General features: G+C 36.7%; 1 protein-coding gene across 3 annotated transcripts in view; it reads left to right on the forward strand.

Moving 5' to 3' along the window:
- SLCO4C1 (solute carrier organic anion transporter family member 4C1) overlaps positions 1-27,951 on the forward strand; it is a 56,681-nt gene that overhangs the window by 18,258 nt on the left and 10,472 nt on the right. For 2 of the 3 annotated variants that reach the window (XM_037142640.2, XM_037142644.2), the window contains exons 3-9: positions 11,515-11,697; positions 13,145-13,241; positions 14,637-14,758; positions 16,000-16,115; positions 19,127-19,271; positions 19,693-19,888; positions 25,544-25,697. In XM_037142640.2, coding sequence (XP_036998535.2) covers positions 11,515-11,697; positions 13,145-13,241; positions 14,637-14,758; positions 16,000-16,115; positions 19,127-19,271; positions 19,693-19,888; positions 25,544-25,697 — 1,013 coding nt within the window. The remainder of the gene's footprint in view (positions 1-11,514; positions 11,698-13,144; positions 13,242-14,636; positions 14,759-15,999; positions 16,116-19,126; positions 19,272-19,692; positions 19,889-25,543; positions 25,698-27,951) is intronic. The other variant, XM_037142641.2, reaches the window with a different exon arrangement.

The following is a 27,951-nucleotide window of genomic DNA, read 5'->3' on the forward strand; positions in this document are numbered from 1 at the left end:
TGGTTTGTTCTTCTGTGGAGAAACAAGAGTACATCATCACTAGCTTATCACAGCGTTACACACATCCTCTTTTTCTCTATCAAAATATGGTCTGGAGCAATGGTTCTCAGCTGAGGCTGGTCGTTCTAGAGACATTTTTGATTGTTGTGGTTGGGTTGGACAGTTACACTGTCATGTAGTTGGTAAAGACCAGAGACACTTGTAAATATCCTACAAGGTGCAGGAAAGCCCTCCCCCCCAACAAAAAAAGAATTATCTGGCCTCAAATGGCAATAGTGCCAAGATTGTGAAAGTAGTCTGAATGTATCACAATTACCATACTACTCACAAAACTTCGTGTTGGACTCTATAATGGTGGTATTAAACTAATAGGACTTGGTGAGTTGAAGTATTTTAGTTGCCTTAGTAAAGCATTTGCATGCAGAGAATAGGAGATACACCACAAAAACACTAAGGGACATACCCTAACCATTAAATTCTTAGGGTCCAGTGGCCTGGGCCATGTCACAGCTTCCACTTTCCACCATGTGCCCTCTGCACTTGCACGGGGCTTGGGATGTGGGAGATGTCATGTGCCACAGTTGTGTGGATTACTCCAACCGATTTACTAGATAATGCATAAGGCTGTAACAAGACAAAGTTCTTGCAGCAGATGCAGACAGTATTTATGGCAGAGAGGATGTGGGAAGCTTCTGGCAAGTCCACATGGCAACATCGAGGTGAGAACCCCTAGGTTTTTGCAGTGAGATGATACTTTCTTCTGCCTACACTGTTCTTCATTTGAAAAGCAACTCTTGGATTGCTCCTTGATGCTGGTTTGTTAGACATAGACATGATTATGAAAATTATGTGACCTGAACAACTATCATGTCTGCCATGGCCAATCATAAAACTAGATGTGTGATGTAGCACTTCTTGTTAAAAGAAATCTTAAATACAGGTAGGTTTGGAAGACGAGTAACTATGTAGGCATGCATCTCAGACTACTGTGCTACTTATTTTTATTGTCTTTCACTTCTCTCTTTTCAAATGCAGAAAGGTTACCATTATAGGCAGAAGTTGGCATGGCCTCACTACAGAAACATAGATGTCTTCATTGTAAGGGTCTCACAGAGTACTCTGCGGCTTGCTAATAGAGGAGGAAGAAGTATAGCCTGGTTTATAGAGGGTTTGTAAGGTGTGCTGGCACCCACAGAAAGTGGACTGCTCTTGAATAACAGCTATAATTAGGCATGTCCCTAAAGGGCAATGATAAGTGGAAATTCTCTTTTGGTAGAAGAGAAGCATAAGGCATAGATTTCTATTGATTCATGAACAATACTAATTTATAAGCTAGCCAGTCAGAAGCTTGAAACAAACAAAAATGAAACTTGTTTACAACATTTAAGAAATTCCAGCTAAGGCATGTATAGTATGCCTCTGAGCATGGGTGCAGAGTGTAAAGCTAGTTTTGCCACTTGTTAATGCTCACTTGAAGGTATTCTTTGTGGGAAAGGCTTTCAGTCAGGAAGAACAGGTGGTCTGTGCAGTGAATGTCCATCAGTGTTTTCCCCTGGCCGCTGTGGGGCTTATGGAATTGTCCCATGTTAAAAGTGGCCATATAGCATAAAAGGAAGCTAAGCCAGAGTTCAAAAACATGTTGTTACCCTCATCAAAGCTGTTCTAATTATCTCCACTGAAGATTCACTGCCTGGTTTACCAACCTGCAAGGGCCAGTTGTGAGAGCTCCTGGTATTGCAGCATTCCCCAGGGCACCCCGTATACTCCAGGGCAGCCAAAATATATCTACCCTGGTTGCAATTTGTCCTCCTGAGATAAGGGTATATTCTAGATATGAATTTGTTTTCACTGCCTACAATGCTTCTGTCCACACTCAGAACTGTTTGACTTGCTATATATGCCTTATTCATTGTTATGATATCCTATACAACATCAAATCTGATCAAGAAAGTCACCTGCAGCAAAACTATGGTAACAAGCTCCTACTCATGAAGTTGATTTGTGTGTCTTACTATGTGTCCCAACACTCGGAAGCCTCTGACATACTAGGGTGGTGTCAGTTACAGCCTGCAGAATAAAATTTCCTTCCCTATAGAACATGGTATATGTGTTAAATTAGGCAGAAACCACTTCTGTGTTGCTTGCTCTTCCTTTGCCAGAATACATAGGAAAGGGAACTAGGGAATGTCCGTGGATTGCTGCCTCTTGCTACTGTACTTAAAAAATGTACTCATAGGATTTTTGCTCCCTGTCTTGGTCTTGTTCAGTCCTAGCACCCCAGGTTGAATGCTTCCATAAGGCAACACAGTCCTGTTCCCTTAGCATCAAAGATGAGATTGTTCTCTTACCATTTTTGATCTGTTCATGTCAAATTAACAACATGAAGAGAAGGTGGTCACTGAACTGGCAGAAGTGAGAGATCCTAGTTAGTAAGAGTACATTCTATACCTTGACAAAGAAGATGTATTTTGGACTGAGGGAATTCATTTGGGTGCCTCTTAACAACCCACGCTCAACAGTACTTGTTAAAAGGAGAACCACCCCAAAGCAACAACGATAGGACCATTGAAGACTTGTAAAGAAAGCATAAAATCCCAGACCAACTGGGGTGCAGGCAGAAGTAAAGGGAACATGACCTGAATGATAGGAAAATAAGCAATGACCGTCAGCTCAGGCTTTCTGAACAGCTCTAGGAGGGAGAACTACAGAGCTTATTAATTGTCCAACTGCCTTTGTTTTGCATTACTACTTGTATGGAGCCCATTGGTGGTGCCTAACATTTCAGTGTTGAGTTTCAGGTGGGGGAATAAATGCATTGACATTACCCCGAGGTGATATTTTGCTGACAGGTTTTTGTGGACTCCTTGTGTTGCAGATACATTTTTCATCTGGGCAAAGGTAAAAGTGGGTGCTAAGGTACCAAAGGAGAAATTGGTCAATGATGGATATTCTCTGTTTTCCCTTCCAGATCAGCCATTTGCCATTTATCACCTTGTTTTATCATCCCACGGAAGCCCCATGGCCCCAGCATGTTTGCCCCCTGGTTTTTAGTTGGGTTCAGCCAAAGGGAGTTTGCATGTTGGGAGGAGGTTGTGGTGCTTGTTTCCCTCATTTGCTCCCCACCAGCCACGTTGCAATAGCTGCTGTGTTGCACCTCAGGAGGTATTCCACCTTAGGACCCAGGAGCTGAAATACAACTTAAGCCGAGATGTTGTCTTTAGCCTGCCAGAAGTGGAGGGCAAGGGAAAGGAAGACATGATTTCTAGAACTAGGGTTTAAATAAATTAGTCATGAGGACCCTTTGCTTCGAACCATTTTGTTCCTGGAAATTCTCAGAAGACTGGGTTCCACAAAGTATATGTGGGGAAATCTTCCTTTATACCTCTTCAGAGGATGGTTTGGCTTATTAAATTGTAGATCAGAGCTCATGGAGGTAACCTAGGAGGGTCAGAAGAATAGGAACCAAAAGAATATGACCCAGCAACTGGGCCTCAGTTGCTCCATTTATAAAATGTTTACAAGAAGTTGTAAAGATTAGGCTGGGAAATATATTAATATATGAAAGCTTTAGGTATCAAGAAGCACCACAACTCTAGCAGTATTTATATATAATTTCTTCTCCCGAACAATACACTGTGAGTAAAATAGGATATATTTCATTGTAGTTACATGTTAGTGGGTTATTTGTCAGAAGGTACTATGCATATTTGTAGCTTCAGTGTTTTTCCTTTGTGCATACAGAATTTGATCATTGCCTCTTTTGGAATTTCTTATCCCATTCTTACACTACTTAAGGACTCAATAGCCTCTGTCCACCTGTGTATTCTGAAGTTATTTGCAAGTGCTTGTGACAGTCATTACATAGTGTGCTGCTGGTACTCTCTAAAAATAACGTTATTCTCAACAGTCCTAGTGCCTGTGCAATTCAGTGTCTCTTCAAAGCCCGGTCCAAGCTCTGTCTAGGCTGTGCCTGTTCATGCTGTGTTTCCCAGGCACCCAGTAATGTGGATTGAAGTATATGAATTTATAGGCATATTTTTTAATTTTAGGGACTTTTCTTCAATTGTATCTTTGAGTATTTTATTCCATGACAAGCAACACAGAAGAGCAAGCAACACAGAAGTGGTTTCTGCCTAATTTAACACATATACCATGTTCTATAGGGAAGGAAATTTTATTCTGCAGGCTGTAACTGACACCACCCTAGTATGTCAGAGGCTTCCGAGTGTTGGGGTACACAGTAAGACACACAAATCAGAACATCAGTTATGTGTAAATATGATCTCCTTTGGCCATCTTGTGTATTTAACATTTCTTATCATTCATTTCCTCACATTCCTCATTTCTAAACTGTATGCCTATACAATGATTTCAATCTGTTCACCTTTGTACCCCAGATTTATTTATTTTTTCTATGGGGTTTCTATTTTCCTCTTTTATGTCTTTCCTGAGTTCTGCCAGAACATATTGAATCTCCTCTATCTTTCTCTCACCACTTCATTTATGCTTTGCCGTCTTCCACATATAAATAAAAGCTTTGTTTCATGATACAATGTGTAAACAGTTGTGGTCAGTTCGCACTTGCCACCTGCTCCATGAAAAATTTTTGTGGTCAGTGCCCTAACCCTAATAAAAGTGCATTGCTCTTTCTTCTTAGAACTTCTTTGTATGGATGCTGTGATATTTCTTTTGAAAATCACTTGATTGGCTTAGGTAGGTACCCACAGGAGGTGAATGATCAGGCTGGCATCCCAGGCAAAAGCTCTTATCTTTTTCAGTTCCCGAAAAGATGGAGTCCTGAATGGTCTTCGAGATTCCTTGTGCAACCTCTTTCCACGCACGCGTCTATTTTTAGGAACAAGAGAAACTCATGAAATCCTTGCTGCTACCTTGACACATCTCTTGTTCCTGTTTCGGTTGTTACAGGGAAGGAAAATCTGGACTTTATTGTTGCTCCTGACTTTCAGGAAGAGTATTGTTTCTTTCTTTCTCCACCAGCTGCCCTTATGCTTAGAAAGTAGGGCCCTGCTCTGAGCCCCGTGCGTGGAGGATGTCACATCACAGACGCTGAAGCTCAAAGATATTTTTTCTTCTTGAAAATTTTGTAAGAAAGGCTTTGGAAAGGTTGGTAACAGAATAGGTTAACAGAGGTTATCAGAGAGGGATGTAAGGGTGACCCACATTCTCTAGGCCATGGTGGAGATGGTGTTTAAATTTGGGAATGGTCAAGTTGAAATACAGGCAACAGCTCTTTCTTCTTCAGAGCAGTGATTAGGAGATGGGAAGTAGAACCAGGAGAAGAAATGTAGTCACTCCCTGGGAAGGGAGAAAGAGGCCGTTTCTGATTAATGTTAGCCCCCTCAAAGTGCCTGATAGAGGTAAGTAGGCAGACCCGAGCACCCCTGTTCTGCTTCTTAGGACACCTGGATACTTCCTGGAAGTACTTCCAGAAAGCCGTGGTTGGTGTGGAATTTCATCTCAGACTGCAGCCTCCCACCTTACTGCAGGCAGCAGGATGGGCCCAGAAGAAAACATGGTCCCTCTTAATTTCTAGGTTTTGAAGGCAAATGACTGAGGTGAGGGTTGAGATGAACTTGATATTTAACTACTAAACATCCTGCTGTGTAGATTTCACTTTGTCCCTTTGCCTTTAGTTCCTGCACATGTTAGTGGGCCAGACAGGTTCCTAGTTTGTCCATTAAGTTTTATTAGCAAGGCTCCATGTTCATAAACAACAGAGGAGCTCCCTCTTGTGGTACATAGTCAAATCATGTGCTTTTTAAATGTGTTGCAAATATTTTTATTTAGAAAATTTTAAATTTCCCATTAGAAGTTTAATTTCTAGGTTCAAATAGTTTACTCAACAAATAATGCCACAGAATTTATATTATAGGTAAATCTATCTATTTTATGAAGATGTTTTTAACAGATGCTATGTAATAAATCATTTAATATTACTTATGATGAATTGTGTTCGGGCCCCCATGATATCTCTGAAATACACCCTCTCACAGGCTTCTTTTTATCTCCCCCAGGAAAGGTTAATTTCATGACATTTTAAATATATTTAAATATTTGGTTTTTTGCCTTTATGTTTAATTTTTTTTATTTTTCAACATTTTATCATAAAAAATTTTAAGCACATAGAAAAGTTACAAAGGATAAAGTGAGTATTCCTAACAGTTTAACCCCCCTGGGTTTAACCATCCGTTTGTCCCACCATTGCTTCATTTATGCATGGGGTATGGTTCCTTGTACTTTGAACCGAGGTAAGTTGCAGACGACAGGGTACGGCACCATGTTCCTCCTGATAATAACAACATTTTTGTCACAGGTGTGATAATAATGTCACGTCAGAAAAAATCAACGGTGCCTTTATGTTTAAATGACAGCTGGAACATCCAATTTGTAAACCATATTGTCTTTCTGCCTTTGCCGGTGCCGTCCCTTGGCTGTCTCTGTGGGGTTAATGTTGCTGTACGAAGTGTGATTTCGGCTAAGCGTTTTTCATTTCACTCGGCAGAAAGTGAGTTTTCCCCTCACTGTTCAAAGAAGTCTTTCTTCACCTTGAAAATCCAGTAACTTTCCAAGGGAATGTCTTCTTGTTGAAAGCACTGAAACAGAATTTTCTGGGACGTGCTATGCCCTTTTAAATATAGATCAGTCCTCATTCACTTCAGGAAAGTTTCCTAAGTTCTACCTTCTAATATATTTTTAAAAATATTTTGATTGATTATACATAGGTTTGAGTTTTGTTTGGATCTCATTTATATAATTTTCTCTGTAATCTTTTAACTTTTAGTTTTTGTTCGTCTAATTTTGTTCATATTTCTTAAGCTTCTTTTGTCCGTCCCTGTAATTCTCAGTCTCTTTTCTCTCTTTTGTTCATGCTGGTGTCTTTTATTTCTGTAGGAGTTTTCAGCATATTTCATGTCTTTCCTGAGTTCTTTTAGCCTGCGTTTTCCTTCTCTAATCTCACCACACTTATGATCTTATTAAATCCTTATTTTCAGCTTTTGTTCTTAAGAAACAATTGCTTTTATTACTTTTTTAAAAGTATGGCAATATGACAGTTTTTAAGTTTATATCACGGTGACATTTTTCTGGAGACTATTGTGACATACTTGCTTTACCCTTTTGATTTTAAAGGGCTCACATGATTAGGTTGAGCACAACCAGATAATCCTCCTGACTTGTTCAGAGTCCACTGAGTAGTCACCTTAAATTACCGTGCAGAATCCCATTTGCCACTGTCACATAACCAAAGGCATGCTGTTGCCATAGTCACAGTCTCAGGCATCAGGATGGGGAGTTTGGGGGACCATCTTGGAGTTCTACGTAAAATTGTAGTTATGCAGCAGAGGGGCTGTTCTGGACAAGCAGGGATTCTCTCCGTTGAGGTGGGTGCCCCGCATGGGTAAATGTTTTACTTTTTAGTAAAACATTTTTCTCCCCTACATAAACCCAAATAATTAGAAGTCACTCTAATAATTTCCTAATTAATTTGGGATTTGAGATCAAATCCCAAAATAATTAGAGAATGGGAAATGATTTTATCATCCAGAAAACAATGATTATGTACAGTTCCTTTTGCCTGCAGTCGTTCAGACTCCACTCATTTCCAAAGTTACTTAGGTCAGCACCCTTACCCCCACCCCCTTTAGTGAGGTGGTTTTATGCATTTTCATTATAGTTAGATACTTTTGTCACTTTCTGCAATTTATCCTGGAAATCTCTGACCTCTTAATTATTTAAAAAACTTGTGTACAGTGAATGTTCCTTTGTGCCAAAAAGTTCAATGAATTTAGACAAATTCATAATCTTTTATATCCACAATTAAACTATCATGTAGAATTATTTTACCACCCTAAACAAATTCTTTTTGTTGCATTTATTTAACCCGCATTCCATCTTCCTGATCCCTTGGCAACCACTAATGTATTTACCATCACTATGGGAAATAGTGCCTTTCTAGATAGTTTTACACTTGGAATCATACAATGTGATTCCTGCCAAGCAGACACAGACCTTCACCAACTAGTCTGACAACCAGCCTGGTGTGCTCATTCCTATTTATGAAGGTGAGCATGCTGTGACCAAGGATAATGACCTGCTTGGCTAGTTTGAACTCACAGGCATACCTCCTGTACTTCATGGTGTTCCTCAGATTGAAGTCACTTTTGCTGTCAGTGCCAATGGCATCCTTCATGTCTCTGCTGTGGATGGGAGTACAGGAAAAGAGAACAAGATTATCATCACTAACAACAAGGGTTGCCTGAGCAAGGAAGACACTGAGCCAGGAAGCTGAGAAGTACAAAGCTGAAGATGAGAAGCAGGGGGACAAGATGTCCTCCAGGAACTCACTTGAATCCTATGCATTCAACATGAAAACAACTGTTGAAGATGAGAAACTTCGAGGCAAGATCCATGATGAGGAAAAACAAGATTTTTGACAAGTGCAATGAAATCATCAACTAGCTTGATAAGCAAACCAGACTGCAGAAAAGGAAGAATTGGAGTATCAGCAGGAAGAGCTGGAAAAAGTCTCCCACCCAGTCATCGCCAAGCTGTACCAGAGTGCAGGTAGCAAGCCAGGAGGAGTACCTGGGGGCTTCCCTGGGGGTGGAGCCCCTCCATCTGGGGGGCCTCCTCTCAGCCCACCACTGAAGAGGTTGATTAAGCCAACCTCTTGCATAGATTTAGCATTGTTCCACACGAAATATTGAAAGACCCAAATATGTAGCAAATGCAATGGCAGTTTTAAAAATTGAGCTGCTATATGATAAAACTGAGCATTCTGGATACTTGAATATGGACTATGTGCAAAGGGAAAGGAAATAATGCACTTCGCAAGCACTGTATTATAAAGTGGAAAATGCGATGTCATAAATAAAACTACTTAAAATTGGCACCATAAAAAATGTGTAGCCTTTTCAGATTGGATTCTTTTACTTAGCAATATGCTTTTAATATTCATGCCTTTCTGTCCTGATATGCTATTTCTTTGTTTCAATTCTAAGAATATCAATAGAAGAGAATTATTTAGAAATAATGCAGAGTGATATATTAGACCCAATGATTTTGAAAAGTAGCCCTGGCTGGGTAGTTCAGTTTGGTGGGGCATCATCCAGAAATGCCAAGTTTGTGGGTTCAGTATCTGGACTGGGTACGTATCAATCAGTAAATGCATAAATAAGTGAAACAACAAATTAGCATTTCTCTCTAGGTCCTTTCCTCTCTGTCTCCTTTCCTAACTCTGTCTCTCTGAAATCAATAAATAAAAGTTTTCATAGGTAGATCTGAGGCCCTGTTAATTTGGGAAAATGATAAAATAAAATGTTAACTGTTTCAGAGCCTTTCATGCAATACTGAAAAATGGGTTAGCTGCAGACTAAGGTATTCATACCCTCAAAGCTTAGGCAGCTGAAGTAATTACCAGAAACGTGTGCTGGAGAGGGGCCACACCAGTCAGAGCGCTCAGAAGTAAACCCACACATAAGAAATGTTGTAAGAGATGTGCTCTTTTGTTAACCCAACAGAATGCTGCATCCCTGTCTCATCCCACTAAAATATATTACATATGAAGGTTAAAAAAGTAATAACAATGTTAGGATAAAATCATTGCAAATTTATATGCCATCTTGGAGAAGGGAAGACTTTTTCTGTGTCAGAACCTATGAAGTCAGTTTGAAAAGCTGTGTCACATAAAAAGTGCAAGTGGCCAATAAACATGGAAAAGTGATTAACTTCAATGATACTATTTAAAAATAAAATTTTAAAATTATGTTTATGTGTAGAGATAGGCAATGAGAGAGGCAGTTTTTTTTATTATGTAAATGCTGCATTGGTGGTGGGATTAAATAGTTGTGTAACTTTTTGATAAGGCAATTTGGCTACATCAAAATATACATACTTATATGCTTTGACCTGGCAGTTTCACACTTTGGAACCTAAACTACAGATTTGTTTGTACAAATATGCAAAGATAAATTTAAATATATTCATCATAACATTGTTTGTAATGACCTAAACATATGTATAATATTCATAATATGTTACATTATTATTAAATACAGATTGTGGACTAGGTAAATAAATCATGGGACATTCAGGCTGTGGATTAATATAACAGTGCCAACAAAAAATTTTAAATATAGCTCTAAGTTCCAACATCAAAGATGTTCAGGACATAATAACTGAAAACTGGAAGTTGTTAAATATGAGAACCATATATTCAGTATAATCATATTTGTGTAAAAAAGTAAATGGACATAAAACATGCATGTGGGAGAAGAATGTCTAAAAAGTGATAAAAAGAACTGTCAACAGGGGTTTATCGCCTCCGTCTCAGCACCTGGGAGAGCATAAAGGGGAGCAAGCGGGGGGAAGGGACAGTAATGTTCTTCTCTAATATTCTTCTGTCCTATTTAAAATTCATTTTAAAGACCATGTTGAATCTTCATGGGTTACTTCTGGAAAACAACACACACCAAAGCCCCACAGAATACTCTTATAATGAAAATCTCTACCGGATTACTACAGAAGGATATTTGCCTATTTATTAAAAAGGCAATTTACCCACTGCACAAAAGAAATAGAAAAAAATCATAAACCAAGAAATATAACATATATTAAATCTTGCTATGTGCCAGATAATGAGATTGTTAGTCCAATTTACTATCTCTGAGAAACTGAATATTGAAACCAGGAATTACAATTCAAATGTCCAACATAGTCAGGGAAGTACACAAATAATGACAGGAAATGTCTTGATCTGCTATTAAGGAACTAAAAATAGAATTAGCCGAGGTCATTATTAAAATGCCAGTTCCTGGGTACAATGCCAGATTCAAAGGGGAGAGATGAGATATATTTTTAAAAAGCATCTTTGTTCATTAATATTATCAGATAAGTTTAAAAAATATGGATTCACCCAGAGTTTGACTGTGATTTTTAAGGTTTAAATAAAATTTTAAAGAGAACCATTTTTCTTTTGATGATATTCAAAAGAATATCCTGCAGACCCATAGATTTCTTCAAAATGTAAAGGTAATAAAATAGTTTGATCTGTAAAAAAGAAACTAGACATAGCTTCCAAATATTACTGCTTTGTGGTGAATATTAAGAATTACTATTTTGACCAAAATATTTCATAACCCAAGTACACTTATCAAATGTGTTGAAGTTCATTCATAAATCCAGTGCGGTGGGCATATTGTATGCATGACTGGCACCACTTGCTTCAATTGTGTTTACATTAATGTAGCTGTAAATTTGTTAATTTTGATTCTTAAAGTATTGTTTCTCAGTTTTGTTCTACATTTTCTAAATTTTAACATGGTAATGTTTCATAATTCTCTTTATTAATATATGTATTTTAAGATAGCTAAATATAATCAAAGTGAAGTGAAGAAATAAAGAGGGTTATGTTAGGCAGGTATAATTTATAAAGATAAATACTTAAAATATTAGTTGAATTTCTTTATATTCATCACTTTATTTGTTTTCCTAAAGATACTTGCTTAATAGCAAGGAATAGAACCAGTTGTACCTCTTCAAGTTCTTCACTTTCCAACTACTTGTATGTCTTCATCTTGGGACAACTATTGCTGGGGACAGGAGGAACTCCTCTCTATACCCTGGGAACAGCCTTTCTGGATGATTCTGTACCCACACATAAGTCTTCTCTTTATATAGGTAAGTTTGCTCTGTAATATAAATGTCTCAGTATCATTTCATCTTATTGCTTGATTATAAATAAGCAAACACATACTTCCTTTAAAAGTTAGATGTAATTTCATAAGAATTTCCATGAGATACATGGCGATATTACTTTGTTTTATTATTTACTGACATCATGTCCTTCACTTGAGTGCAGTTAAGAGTTTGGTTATGCACATCGGGGTGCACAGGTTCTTTTAACTGGAACATTATCAACAAAAGAAAATAGCTAACAAAATATAACCAGAGACATTGAAATGAAGAACAATTTAACAATAGCCAGAGGGGAGGGGACAACAGGGGGGGGAAGGGTTTTCAGGAACTACTGTAAAGGTCACATGGACAAAACCAAATGTGGAGGGTGGAAGTAAGGAAGGGAGGTGGATTTGTTTGGGGTGGGTGGGGGAGTGGTGGAGGAAAAATGCTGACAACTGTAATTGAACAACAGTAAAATAATTTTAAAAAAGAGTTTTGTTGAATGTCCTGCCCTATATCTTGTTCTGAGCATGCACACCTTCCTGGAAGTGCCATCCAAGCAGTAGACAGACTGCTTGGATTCCAGGCTAACTTACACAGGGTGTAGAGATTGAGCTCTGCTATTCTGTGTGATTTACCACATCCTATTGACTGAAGTCAACAAGAGAAACCACAAGACAGTACCCAGAAACTCTGTGGCTTTTCAGATGAACCCTTTTGATATATGGCTTGATTTTTTTTCTTGTGATCTAATTTTTTAAATTTTTGATAGCATAAATTTCTCTTAAATTTTTTCCCTGATGTTCTATAAGGTAGAGCTAATTAGACTATCCATGGCCCCACAGCCAATTAATGTGTTATTTATTTGCACATGTGTTTTCACTTTATCAATCTGTTATTCTAATGTAAGGGACTGAATTAGTCCATTTGGACTGCTACAATAGAATACCATAGACTGGTTGGCTTACAAACAACAGAAATAATTATTGGGCCCTGGCTGGTGTAGCTCAGTGGATTAAGCGTGGGCCTGCAAATAAAATGATCTTGGTTCGATTCACAGTTAGGGCACATGCCTGGGTTGCAGGCCAGTTCCCAGCAGGGGACGCACAAAAGGCAACCATACATTGATGTTTCTCTCCCTCTCTCCTGCCCTTCCCCTCTAAAGATAAATAAATAAAATCTTAAAAAAAAGAGAAATAATTATTGGGATTTATTGCAATTATTGTTATAACCTATCAACCTTTACACTGAACTATATATTTGAGCTTTTGGATTTTATAGGCGACACCATTCAAGTGGCATTATTTTAGTGAAAATATGTGTAATTTTCATGTAATCCTAATTTTGACCTTTCTACAATAAAATATTTGTGTTTCTTTGCTATTGTTATACATTCAAAACACAATTGCACGGATGACCATTTTCCATGTTTTTGTCCTTCTTCCAGGAATTGGCTATTCTATGTCAATATTAGGCCCTGCTGTTGGCTATGTGTTGGGAGGACAGCTGTTAACCTTTTACATTGATGTTGGTTTGGGAAAAAGGCAAGGCAATATCTGTTTTTCTTTTATTCAAATTTATTTTATTATTATAATGTTAACATCATAGACAGAACATCTTCACTATATTTTCTTAGTATGGCATGAGGAATCAGGAAACAAAGTTGAATAAACATAATTTTTATATAATATTTTGTCTGCATTGTTTCATAAGTTAATGTTATACAATCTTTTAATATAAAATTTTAATTAATAAATAAGAATGCTTAGAAATAACCTGGTTTAAATTTTTCAAAATAGATATACAAGACCCCATGCATTGTTCAAAAGAAGAATTTCATCAAAATTAGGTATGCTTGTAGTAGATTTAGCTGGAGGTGGATAGCTTGAAGGGTCAAGAGTCTGTGATTCTCAGACTAAGTTCTGTAGTAGCTCTGATGATGTTGTAGAGATCACAGTTGTGCAGTTTTAATAACTGTGACGATGGGGAATGGTAATAGGTAATGTTTCTTTATACTATACTATGTTCTGAAACATAGGTTCTGTGTTACCTCATTTTACATGCCAATTTTATTCTTCTTAATAATTTTATGAGATAGTTGATACACATAGCTGGGTAAGTGGTCAAGACATGAATCAAAGTAGATCTTTTTGACTCCAAAATCCCCATCTTAGCCACTGAGTCACCTTCTTCTTTTCCCAAATTGAGAAGTTAGTGACATTTGAGGTCCTATTTTCTCACTTTACAACTGGGGATTATAACTATACCATCCTCTGCATGACTGTGAACAATGAATATGTGGTTATGGCATATGTCCTTTGAGCTGCTAGTCCTAGTTAATAGAGACTATATGAAAAGGTGTCAGAGGAAGCCCTTGAAGCAGAGAGCTGGATTTTAAGAAAGGACATTTTAGTGGAAAATTCCATAAGTTGTGGGAGTGTTGTGTTTTGGGGAAGAGACTATTGATATAAAATATGAAAACCATTATTGAAAAATGTAATAAATCACTCTGTGAAGACCATTATAATTAAATGAATGCTGTAATTGAAGCACAGCGTATGGACTTTTAACAAGACCAGCTGTGGGATGTATTTAATGTAGTAGAGAAGAAAAACAGCCAAAGTTAGATAAAGAATGTTCAGAAATTCTATGTATGCTTTCATATATTTAACATACTTATATTTACTATTAAATACTTGAAACTTTTATGTCTTACTTGCCATTCTGAAATACATTGCAAACCATTATTCTTACAGCTTTCATTTATGCCTAGCCTACTATGTCTTGTCTGATTCATCAAAATGACTCCACTTGAAATATGGATATTAAAACATATACCTCTATAGATGCACTTGAATTATAAAGTATATAATTATCATAACTGAGTTTTACTTAACAAGACAGAGTTGACTCTAACCTTCTGTTTTCCTATCATACAGCACTGGTATCACGGAGGATGACCCGCGATGGCTGGGGGCGTGGTGGATTGGATTTCTTATGGCTTGGTTTTTTGCTTGGTCTTTGATAATACCTTTTTCTTGCTTTCCAAAACATTTACCAGGTAAAAATGTTTTCTTTAAAACCAGGGAGCTGTATTTCCAATTTAAGACAAAGTATTGCTTTCTATAAATTGATAAAAACCCAAGAAATGCACTGTTTGTTTTATAAAAATCTAAATTGTCTGTCTATGCAAACTTTTAAATAGCTGTCTCTATTTTAGAAGATATTGGGTAGGAATCTTAATTTTCATGGTTTTCCTTTATTTTCCATTAAGAATCAGTAAAACTGTACATACTCACCTCCTTCCTGTATACTTACTGTGTTTGTTTCTTATGTGTTATCTGAAATCCTGCTTTATGTATACTTGTAAGATATGATAGCTTTTAAATTATTACCTTGTATTCGGTTAGGCACTAACTTCATTACAAGTCTACCTTAGATAATTGATGTTAATTATTTGTTGTTGAAAGTACAAGTGATTTTTTTCCAATTGTCACCAGCTCATTGTCAGTATATGCTAGTGCTAGACAGTCTGTCCAAAACAGAAAAGATTAATAGAAGAGAATATCCATTTCTTTCTCTCTGACATTTTGCTTCTGTACAATCATGTAGTTCAAATATATATATATATTTGAGATATATATATATATATATATATATATATATATATATATATATATATTTCTCTACACTCAGGGTATTTCATTGTTTCTCTTGTATAATTACCATTTGGAAATGGGCAAATGATAAGTTGGCAGAATAGAAGTAGGTGAAACCATTGATTTTTTTTCTCTTGGACCATCCCAGTTATAATACTATATATTGACTGTTTTCTCAGACTTATTCCAAGAACCATTATTAAACACCAAAAGGACCTGGTAGTAGATGGTAAATATTGTTTTATTTGCAAAGCATGTTAGAATTAAAGAGAGTAATAGGCTCTACCATACTTTGTTTATGGTATAAATGATGAGAAAGAGAAGCATTTTAATGGAAGAAAATATTTTTGAGAGATTTTCAATAAAGAGAATAAATATATATTGGAGTAAAATCATTTCATTTTTAAGTTTTAGATAGGTTGGAATTTTTTTTAGTTAATGGTGATAATAGTAGATCTTGGGACAGCCAGCTTGCCAACATGGATTTTCATACAGTTGTTGTTTTTTTGTTTTTACAAAGCGAGAAACTGGCTTCTTATATTTGGAATTTATATGCTTGTAGAAGTGTGTATCAATTGAAAAGAATGCATTTTTAAAAATGAAAAATGAAGTGATAGAGCAAGTACATGTACTATTTCTTTAGGTACAGAAAAAATTCAAGATGGAAGAACTTCCCAGACTCATCAGAGTAACACTTCTTTAGAACTTACAGATGAGAATTTTGGAAAAAAGTTTAAAGATTTTCCAGCTGCTCTTAAGGTAAAATAACACTGTTCACACATACCCCTCACACACACATATGTAGGTATGTAAACACATACACACATATACAGATATTTCCACAACGCATTATTGTTTGCTTACTTACTGTTATTCTAGTTTTTATAAATAACTCTTCAGATTTCATTGTATTGTACTTTGGGTAAATGAAAACTATTCCAGAGTAGAACAGTTGAAAGAAAATGAGTTATCTTATTGGCAATATCAATATTCAGTGGTTCCTCATTCTCACTGTGGCCCATACTCCACGCCATTCCCTTTCTGTATCGTGTAGATCAGTATCACTGACTTGTAAACCTGTATTTGAGAACATCAAACCAATGCCTTTCCCTTGTGAAAGAAATGGCAGTCAGTGGCTACTTGGTTTGAATCTGAGGTTAAACAAAGTTTTATGGTTTGTTTGTTGAACTCAGCAGAAAAGCATTCTTTCTATTTAGCATTATAAAAGTATTTCACATGAAAGACTTTATACTTTTACCTTTTCAAGATCTTAAATTTACTTTTCCTAGATCATCTGGCTCTGATTTCTAAATCTCTTATTTTGCCCCTTTGTGACCCTTGCGTTTGCATGTGTGTGAGTGTGTGTGTGTGCACGTGGTGGTTGGTTTTATGAAGTTTTTTTGCCTTTAATATTCCAGAAATATATTTTGGTTTTTATTTGATGGTTAGATATATTGAGATAATGAGTCTCTATACTCCATTCTGTCTAGCAACATAGACACCTCTTTAAAATTACATAACTCTGTGCCTGAGTGAGGTCCGTAACTCCCGAGTCCTTCCTCCTCGGAACTACACGTTAGACACATAAGGACCATTCTCGGACTTCCGCCAAGATGGAGGTATAGGTGGATGTGCCGTGCCTCCTCACACAACCAAGTTTGGGGACAACTAAATATTAGCATCAGAAAACACAACCAGAACACGGAAAACTGAACTTTTCGGAAGTCCGCTAACAACAAATTGTTCAGCCCGACCGGTAAGGGGCGAAACCGGCGTCTGGTGAGGAGCTGCAAGGAAGAGCTCGGTGGGACCCGGGTGCGGAATCCAGACGCGCGAATCCAGACGCACGGGTTCCAAACCCAGGATTGGACCTAGTGAGCGACCGAGCAACCCACCGGGTGAGCGACTGCAGAGGAGACAGTGGGGAGGCGGTGCAGCGAGTTGACTGCGGTTGCCTAATTGCGCGCGAGCGAGGGAGTGGGCGGTTGGACTGGCCGCAGCAGCGATAGAGGGTGCCGCCATTTCCCCACTCTGACCACGCCCCCACATACAGCGTCACAACCCAGCGACCTGGGAGTCCAAGGCGCAGTTTCTCACATTTAAAGGGCCAGAACAGACCAAAAATGTCGCAGGGAGACCTCAAAGCCCCAGAGATAAATCTAAGCGATGAAGAAATAGCAAAACTCTCAGACGCACAGTTTAAAACACTGGTCATCAGCTTCCTCACAGATCTGGTTGATTATAGCCACAAATTAGAGAAACATATGAAGGCTAAATTAAGGGAAATGAATGGAATTCCACAGGAAACCCATAGCGATGAAAAGGAAACTGGGACTCAAATCAATGGAGTGGACCAGAAGAAACCAAATAATGGCCAAACAGAAAAGAGTCAAGGAGCAAGAATTCAAAGAAATGAGGAGAGTCTTAGGAACCTCCAGGACATCTTTAAACGCTCCAATATCCGAATTATAGGGGTACCAGAAGGGGGGAAAGACACAGCCACCAGTGGAAAAACTATTTGAACAAATAATAAAAGAAAATTTCCCCAATCTGGCAAAGGAAATAGACTTCCAAGAAATCCAAGAAGCCCAGAGAGTACCAAAAAAGTTGGACTCAAGAAGAAACACACCAAGGCATATCATAATTACATTAGCCAAAATTAAAATGAAGGAGAGAATCCTAGAAGCAGCAAGAGCTAAGGGGACAATCACCTACAAAGGAGTCCCCATCAGACTGTCAGCAGATTTCTCAAAAGAGACCTTACAGGCAAGAAGGGGCTGGAAAGAAATATTCCAAGTCATGAAATCCAAAGACCTACAACCAAGATTACTCTATCCAGCAAAACTTTCATTTAGAATGGAAGGACAGATAAGGTGCTTCTCAGATAAGACCAAATTCAAGGAGTTCATCATCACCAAGCCCTTATTATATGAAATGTTAAAGGGACTTATCTAAGAAAAAGAAGTTAAAGAAACATGAACAGTGAAAGAACAACAAGCTCACAGTTATTAACAACCACACCTAAAACGAAAGCAAACTAAAAGAACAGCTAGATCAGGAGTGGAAATATAGAAATGAAGATCTCAAGGAGGGTTAGCAACAGGGGAGTGGGAGGAGGAGATGGGGGGAGAAGGTACAGAAAATAAGTAGCATAGACAGTAGATAGAAAATAGATGGGGGGGGCAAGAATAGCATGGGAAATATAGAACCTAAAGGACTTGAGACACATGGACATAAACTAAAGGGGGGTAATGGTGGGGTTGGGGGGCAGGGTGGAGGGGAATGAAGGGGGGAATAGAACAACTGTAACAGCATAATCAATTTTAAAAAATAAATTAATTTAAAAATTAAAAAAATAAGGACCATTCTCAGGTGTGTTCATGGTCAGGTTCTTTATTTACTGGGCACAGGAATTCAGAACACAATAAAAATCGATTATGGGGCAGATTTACTGTATGGAGATTTACAGGAAGGCTGGGGAAGGTAGGCTTTCCAATGAGGTTTTACCCCTTCTTCCACCCCCTTGCCTATGACAAAGGCACAGCCGTTCAGCTGATGCATCATCATTTGTCAGTCATCTGGGTGCGCCACAGACTGATATTCTCAACATTCTCTGTGTAAAGCTATATAATCTATATTTATACTTTAATGCTGAAGAAAAGCTGAAATTTTACAAATAATTATATGGTGTTTATTGAAAATTGCCATTGTGATGCTGTTTTGCAGTTTGATCATAGTTATTCATTTGGTGAACTGTATTTTTTCTTTAGAATTTGATGAAGAATACTGTCTTTATGTGTTTAGTTATATCAACTTCTTCAGAAGCCTTAATTACTACTGGATTTGCTACATTTTTATCTAAATTTATAGAAAATCAGTTTGGATTGTCATCCAGCTTTGCAGCTACACTTGGAGGTAAAACATTTTATTTGTTTTCATGTAATCTAATAATTTTACTGCACTATATTAAATGTTTAATAATACACATTAGCATATAATTTTTGATAGCCAAATCCTTGAAATATAAACTTCATACTGATTTTGATAAAAGTTTCTGATATTCTGACATTAAACAATCTTTTGTGTGAACTTGAAAGACACAGAGGTTATATAGCTGTGTAGCTAAAGAGAATGCATATTACTATTAACATGCAAAACATTAATTTTCTTAAATTTATTAACATAACTACTAAGTCATTTATTCCTGTGCATCTAAATCACAAGTGTTTTTGCATGTTAAAACCAATTTACCGCTTGTTCTTGATGATCTCCAATTTTTGGTGTGAGTTACTGAGTATATTTGTGTGTTTTCTCACTGTGTCTTCTTTCTTATCAGGCGCTATTTTAATTCCAGGAGCTGCTCTCGGTCAGATTTTAGGTGGTGTTCTTGTTTCGAAATTCAAAATGACGTGTAGAAACACAATGAGGTTTGCTTTGCTCACATCTTTAATCGCACTGGTGCTGGGTTTTGTATTTGTTTATGCCAGCTGTGAAAACGAGCCATTTGCTGGTGTGTCTGAATCATATAATGGGTAAATATATTTCAATGCTTATTGAAATTAATATTAGAGTACTGAACTATGTGTGTATTTCCAAGTATGTTATAAATTGATGAGAGATTGTGTATTTCTTTTTAATTGGAAGCATTTTTCCTGTGTCAGAATAGGTACTTTTTATTTTAGTTTAAATAATTGACATCTTATTAAAAGTCAGGAATCCAGTAGATAGAGAGCAGTTATTCTGTACTGATATTATAGCCCAGGGATACAAAGATTTAATACAGCAGAATCTTTGCTCTGAAGTGATTTATATCTAAGGGAGAATTTCACGTTATATGTTCCTATTGACTTAGAGACATGTCTTCATGTCTTCTGAATCAAGCTTCTAAAATGAAGCTAGTCCTAGGTGGTAACAATCACTGTTATATCTACTTTAGAAGTTCATGTTTACTGTAAAGACATACATGACTTCTCCTTCTGCTCTGTAACTACACTTCCACCTTGAACTGGTTTGACCATTTTCTCTCTCTTTGCCTTGTTTGTTTTGCTCTGCAGTCCAAAGCCAAGAGCAGCGATTCAGGCAGGAGGGTGCATGGCAGTGTGTTTTATAGCCTGCAGTGCTGCCGTGATATTAGTTTCACTACCTGTGTTTGAGGCTGTTGGGGAGATGGTACTCCAGGTCAGGGACTTCGTAGTTTGTATAATACGGCATTCAAATAACCTAATTAAAATATACTTTGGAAAAGTTTGTCATTAACAGTTATCATGTTGTATAATTGCTGAATATGTCTGTTATTGCTTTACACAAATGAGATGCTGAGCATTCTAAAGCCGTGTTTAGTTCAGCTCACATTTATTTAGCGTTCGTTGACTGCTTCCTCTGGCAGAACTTTATGGCAAAAATCTATACTCTAGAGGAGTTTTCATTGTAGCAGGAGAGACTGGGAAATAAAACAGTGAATGAACAATGCATTAGGTAATGAGAGTTATGCAAAAGGCTATGAAATTCAGAAAGAGAGCTTTTCAGTTTCCTTTGACTAGATTCAGGAAAGGCTTCATGGCAGAATAAAAATGGGGATGAAATGTCCTTTAGGGAAGCAAAGAATTTTGAGAGGTAAAGATATTAGAAGAGGGAAAGGCAGAGGGAATATATTAAGCCAATAAATGCTAGAAGTTGAAGGCTAGGTTTCAGGACCCATTTAAATTGGCTTAGGTCATGTTTCTGGAAATAGTAGAAAAATATCTGGAAATACTGAAAGGTACTAAAGGTAAGCTGGGCAGATGTGACTTTCACACCCACACCTATCTCAAGAAACCAGTCATTTTGGTGTGTTTCTTTTAGAGGAACAAAAAGTTCTGGACAGTTTAATACTAATCTATCACCTTGACAGATGAACCAAGTAGATGCAAATCCTTTTAGTATTTTCTGCCTAAGGCAAGAGTTACTACCAGATGAACCGCCCTTAGTCTAATCAGAGAGGAGAAAGCAAATGAGATGCTACCCGTTTGAGGTGCATGCAGGGGTTCGTCATCAAGAAATACCAAGAGCTGACGTATAGTGCTTAATGCACACGTTCTTGGTGGGGAAAAAACCCAAAAGTGAGATGCATGCACACTCACACACGTGTGTGTGTAAGTATAGATACAGATAGACTTGGATGTCACGGAGAGGTGATATTGTTGGAACATTGTTTTCCCTATGCCCCAAATTCTTATTTTTAGCTTTGTAATCTGCATTTTAAAATGCCCATATCATGGGCAGCTTAGTCAAAATACTCTAATCCAAGAAACATGTATCTGGAAAGAAGAAAGTAAGAATTCAGCCCTGGCTGGTGTGGCTCAGTGGACTAAGTGCTGGCCTGCAAACCAAGGGGTGGCCAGTTTGATTCCCAGTCAGGCACATGCGTGGGTTGCAGGCCAGGTCCCCACTGGGGGCATGTGACAGGCAACCACACAGTGGAGTTTCCCTCTCTTTCTCCCTTTCTTCCCTCTCTCTCTAAAAATAAATAAATTAAATATTTTTTAACAAGAGAATTCAAATAACACCTCATTAGTGAGTGGGGGAAAGAAGGGAGGGTTGTGAAGACTCATTGCACCACTAGTGGAGAGTGCAGTGAGTCTTTCCCCTTTGCCATGTAAACACAGGTGAGTTAAAAAGAGCTTCTGGGTCTGTGAATGGAATGAATGAAGCTTTTCAATAAGTTCATTTAAAGCTCTATTTAACATTATATCCAGAAAGCTTAAGATCAGTAATCCTGATTATTTCAGGAGATGTTTTTAATATTCATAGTATTTTGAAGAATTTATTATTAAGTATTTAATATGGGCAAAACACTAAATTCAGTTTAAAGGTAACTAAGTATATTTCTAGAAATCTATTATTAAAAATTCCCATTGTTCTTATATTTTCTTAATCTATAGGAACTGTGGGTCTGTTTTGGTAGTGTAATGTTTGTAAAGGTCACATGTGTTTTACTTTACACTTAGAACCTCATAAAGTTAGAATCCTGTAGTAAGGCCCTGGCTGGTGTAGCTCAGTGGACTGAGCACAGGTCTGTGAACCAAAGGGTCACTGGTTCAGTTCCCAGTCAGGTCATGTGCCTGGTTTGCAGGCCAGGTCCCAAACAAGGGGCATGTGAGAGGCAACCACACATTGATTTTTCTCTTCCTCTTTTTCTCTCTCTAAAATAAAAAATAAAAATCTTTTTTAAAAAGAAAGAAATACCATAGTAAGTACATACACTATTTTTTTCTCTATCTTGCCTGTACCTGGACGCTCATTGTTTTTCTAAACTAGTACCTTAAAGAGTTATATCTGTCAAACTGTTGCAATAAGTTTAGGGAAATCTTTGCTTATTGTAGAGGCATAATTATATAATAATACTTTATATTCAAATAAATTAACATTTAAATTCTACTGTTTGTGATAAACATGTTTCTCATATATACATGTATGTGTGTACATACATATATATATACATATACATATTTTTAAATATTCCAGATTTTAAAAATTTAAAATACTTTATTTATTTGAAAATAATATGTATATATTAAGGCAATTTAATGAACTTTGAGTATTGGTTATTTTTCTAATAATAGTTTCCTTTTTACCTCATGAGGTAAAACTATAAAATATTTACGTTAAAGTGACCGACCCTTGGTAATAAGGAATATATATTTTCTTGTTTCTACTGTAGTTTGCATTATACTGTCTCAAAATTTCATATTCTCAATAATAATCAATAATATAAGGATATAGATTGAAAATTTACATTTAAAATTTTGTGTAGTGTCTATTTCTTGAGTTTCAAGGATAGTTTTTTTCTATTCCCCTTATTTCTATATCTGTATTTAAACCAGTTGTTGGCAGACTAATTGTAATGCTTCTTTTTTGTGACTAGAATCACACTTGCGAAAGAAATCTGGTGGCAGTCTCTGGACTAGATTAGATATGGCGGTCCCCAATTTTTTTGGCACCAGGGACTGATTTCATGGAAGATAATTTTTCCACAGACTGGGTAGAGTGGGGGTAGTTTCCAGATGATTCAAGTGCATTATACTCAAGTTCACCTACTGCTGTGCGGTTCGGTTCCTAACAGGCCCCACCTGGTACTTGTCTGAAGCCCAGAGGTTAGGTGCCCCTGGAAGCAGAAGAGTATCTAGGTAGATTGACAAATTATTTAAGATTTACTCTTTGACCATCCTTTCCTTTAAACTCCCCACTGATTTTTTCCCCAGTTTGTTTTCTAGTGTATAATCTATTTCTTTTATGAATTTCTTGTTCTCCATCTACTCCTTAAATATCATTTTTCAACATAGCAATTATTACCTTTTAATACTTCGAAAAATCACTAATGTACTTTTTGTTCACACCTAGTGCAGGATAGTTTCATGATGGAAAATTTTTATCTCTCCTTCCCTTTTTTCTTTCCTTTCTTTATCTTCCTCCTTCTTCCCCTTTATCTATCTATCTCTACCTCTTTATTTCTTTTAACTATATTTTCACTGTTTTGGCTCTAGCATGTCACTTGCATTCATTATGTTTTCACAAAGTCAGCAGATGTCCAAGAGCTCTCTACTGTCCTCATGCTACACTGTTTAAATAGTTGATCTTACCATTCTCATGGTTTCAGCTATGGGTATATGCAAATTGGTATTAAGAGGTCTAGCTCTTGGCCAGATTTCTGCACCAAATTGGAGACTCTTAATTTTAATATGCATAAAACCAAGTATCTTGCCCCCCAAACTAGTTCTCTAGCAAAATGCCAAATTAAAGACTAGGAGTCACTCTTGACTCTTCCATCCTGAATATGGATTCAATCACTCAAACGTAAAATCTTACTGACTTTATAAAATATTTCCCAAATATGTTTGCTATAGCCAAATATCTTATTTTAGTTCTCCTATACATTATCATAACTTACTGTCTGTGGTATGGTAACTGGTCTCCTTTCTTAAAATTCATACTCTATATAACTCCTGAGATTATTATTTTTAATGTGCTGTTGATGGTCACTGTCCAGTCTAAAAATAGTTTGATTGCCTTTTCAAAATAGTTTAAAAAGCTCGATGTTTTTAACAAGGCCCAGCAAGCCCTCAATAATTTGGTCCTTGACTCCTCTCTACCAACATCTGTTACTCTCTGCCTCAGACACCATTCATATTTTTCTGTATCGGGAAATATTTCTCAGCATTATGCCTTTGTACCAGCTTCTTGGAAGTACCCTTCACCTTCTCCATTTACCCAGCTAACTCTTATTTACCCTTTAAAACTCATCTCAGGCAGTGGCTCTTTTGGACCCTCTTATCTAAATGTTGGCTTGTCTCAAGAGTTATTCCCCAGTGCTTGTAAAATACATTCAGTATATATTTATAGCCACACTTAGCAGATGTGTATAAGTATGTATCCATCTCTACTCCTAGATAGAAATCTTTGAGGACAGTGAATATCTCACTCAGCTTTGTATTCCCAACACCTAGCATAGGTCCAGCACTTGCTCAATATATGTTGGCTGAATCAATGAATAAGTAAGAGTTTGGAGAAATTCTTTGCCTAGGGTAACCCTTTCTATTACCAGAGGTGTTGCTTCCTATTAAGAGGCCGCATGGAACAACAGTGAGCCTGGGAACCAGGAGTATCATATTTGGCAAATATAGAAAAATACTAAGTTTATTTCCCTGGGCCTCAGTTTTCCAGTTGATAAAATGAATATATTGAGCATGACTTTATTCATCATTCCAGGCTTAAAATTTTGCCTGCACTCCTAGAAAATTAGGCAATGTCTGGGGACATTTCAGCTGTCACAACTGAGGGGATGCTACTGGTATCTGGTGGGTATGGGCCTGGGATGCTGAACAGCCTGAAATCCCCAGAATCAGATCCCTCACCCCTCCTCCTGCAAAAAAGTTTTCTGGTATCAAATGAGAAATTATTTTTGCTTTCTTGGCCTATTTTACTTATCACTAACAGACCACAAATATAGCTATTGTTTCTGCTGCCTCTCTCTTCCACAAAAAGCTAAGCTCTATGGGAAAAGGCAGACCTTTACTTTATTCATTTAGTAATTAAATATATGCTGAGTGAGTGAATAAATGACTAAATGGAAAGATATGACAATGCTTCTGAACTGTCCACTAAATGTTATAATATAGATGATTTGCCTGTCTTTCATTTCCCGTTGACAGGACAGGGCACCTGGGAAACTTGACCACTCCTTGTAATGCCAATTGTAACTGCGTGCGATCCCGTTATTATCCTGTCTGCGGCAGAGATGGAGTCCAGTATTTTTCTCCCTGCTTTGCAGGCTGTAAAAATTCTGTTTCAGAAAGACGGCCAGAGGTAACTTGTGTCTGCTACTACCTTAATGAGGCAATGTTTCTGTTTTTATGAATGGCCTTCTCAGTCTCTCTCACGGAGTTCCACAGTGCCTCTTCCTTCCTTCCTGGCCCACCTCCTCCTCCACTCAGAAACCCGGTATAGAGTCTCAGTCACTAAGAGGAATAAGCTGCAGAGCTCTGCTGTGCAACATGGTACCTGTAGTGTATCATACACTTAGGATTTGTTAAAAGGGTAGAGCTCAGGTGAAGTGTTTTTACCTTAAAAAAACAAAAATGAAACCACAAAACCTGACCAATACAACAGGGAATGAGTCATTTTTTACATCACAGATGCAGTTATCATTGAAAAATTAACTCGGCAGTTACATCCTTGTAATGTTATTTTAATGAAATATTATTTACCATTTTGCATCATTTTATTTTTTTCTCAACTATACACCTCCCTTCAAGTCAGGGAATTTTCCTATTCTTACTAACTACAATGAATATAGTAGAAATATCATAAATATTTATTGCTTTTATTTGATGCAGCATGGATTCATTAAAAAGTACCAGAATCAATAACTCATTCTCAAGTACAAATTTACTTTTAATTCTGGATTAGAATGCATATCAGTTTACTTAGATGTGCTTTTTTAACTACAGTTAAATAGTTTTAAGATAATCCAATAGAATTTTATGCTACTACATGTACAAACTGAGGATTTATGTTAGCTATATTTAAGAACTTTGGGGACAAACCATATTTATAATATTCATATTACTAATACTATATATCTTAGGCATTAATAAATTATGTGGTAATACTAAAAAGAGCAGAGGGAAATATATAGTATGATATGATACCACAGTGAATAAGATGACAAAAAAGCCCAGTCTTGAATATTTGAGATACGGCCTTCCTTTTTCTAAAGGTAAATTTATGATGGCAAGAAAAGATTTCTGTATAAATACGGAAAAAGAATTATTTGAAATAATCTATAAAATTACTTCAGATTTCTCCTACAACTAACATGGATGTGTGTATATCTATGTGTGTGTGGTTATAAACAGTTATATGTTCATATGTACACACATAAATATATTTTATACATACATATGCATATATTTAATTAAATTTTGCAGGTGATAAAAATATTAAACATTTATCTCAACAGACTAGAATTTGATCTTCCTACTGAGTATAACCCAGGATGTGAAAAACAATGTACTTTTTTAAACATTACCTAGCTTACAGCTTTTAAAATGATCACCTGGGAACGTCAAAAAATGTGCCAAAAAAAAAAAAAGACCATGTTGAGTCATAGCAGACCTCTGATAGACATGACTACATCTGATTCTTAGAATAAAACTAATTAGATCACTACCATGACATGCCAATGAAAATTAATAAAAGACATCAGGAGTATTTTAAATCCCCAAACCTAGAGCTATCATACCTTCTGACCAGTGGATAGCTAGGGTTGCTTCAGTTTCAAAATAGGTTTGGAAAATTAGATGTCTCTGTTGGTTATAAAGAACATGACGTATATCATAGAATCAGACCTCAGTAAGTGCTATTAACTAACTCTAATTAGAGAATTATGACATGGAAGTTAAGGAAAGGGTTTTCCCTACATAGTAAAATTTATACATACAAATATTATCCTGCACAAGAAAACCAAGAATAACTAAGTAAATAATAAAAAGCCTACTTGAAGTGGTACTGGTTATTTTGATATGATTAATTTGATATTTACTATTTTTTTTACCACATACTATAATTGCTATTTTAGACATTAAATTGTCTTCTAGGGATTGTTTAGGAAAAACAAGTTGTTTTGACTTCCAAATTTTCTATTTGTCCTGGCTTTTTTATGTCCAACTATTCCATGTAACACCTCAGTTTTTCTAAATATATTTCTCTATAGAATATCTCAAATAAGCAAATGCATTGATAATAATGTAATAAACAACTACATACATTTCTTTACAGAAATATTAGTTTTATATTTCACACCAGTGACCCAAACTACAAAAAACAGATGCTAACAGCAACTATATTTAGGCAAATGTATACCTTTTTATGTAGGAAAGTTGTAGTTTCATCATAACAGAAAAAAAATATTCTCAGTTTTTCTTCTAAAAATTTTTAAAGACTGCATTACTTTATTTTGATGTATCTGATGGCTGAGTATAAAGTAGTCCACTTTGGGGGTGTCATCTGCCTGTCTGGGTGTCCTGAGTCAGTACCAGTGGCCCCAGGACACCTTTAA

This window comes from Artibeus jamaicensis, unplaced genomic scaffold (genome assembly GCF_021234435.1).
Source record: "Artibeus jamaicensis isolate MK-2021 breed Jamaican fruit bat unplaced genomic scaffold, CSHL_Jam_final contig_3243, whole genome shotgun sequence".
Taxonomy (NCBI): Eukaryota; Metazoa; Chordata; class Mammalia; order Chiroptera; family Phyllostomidae; genus Artibeus; species Artibeus jamaicensis.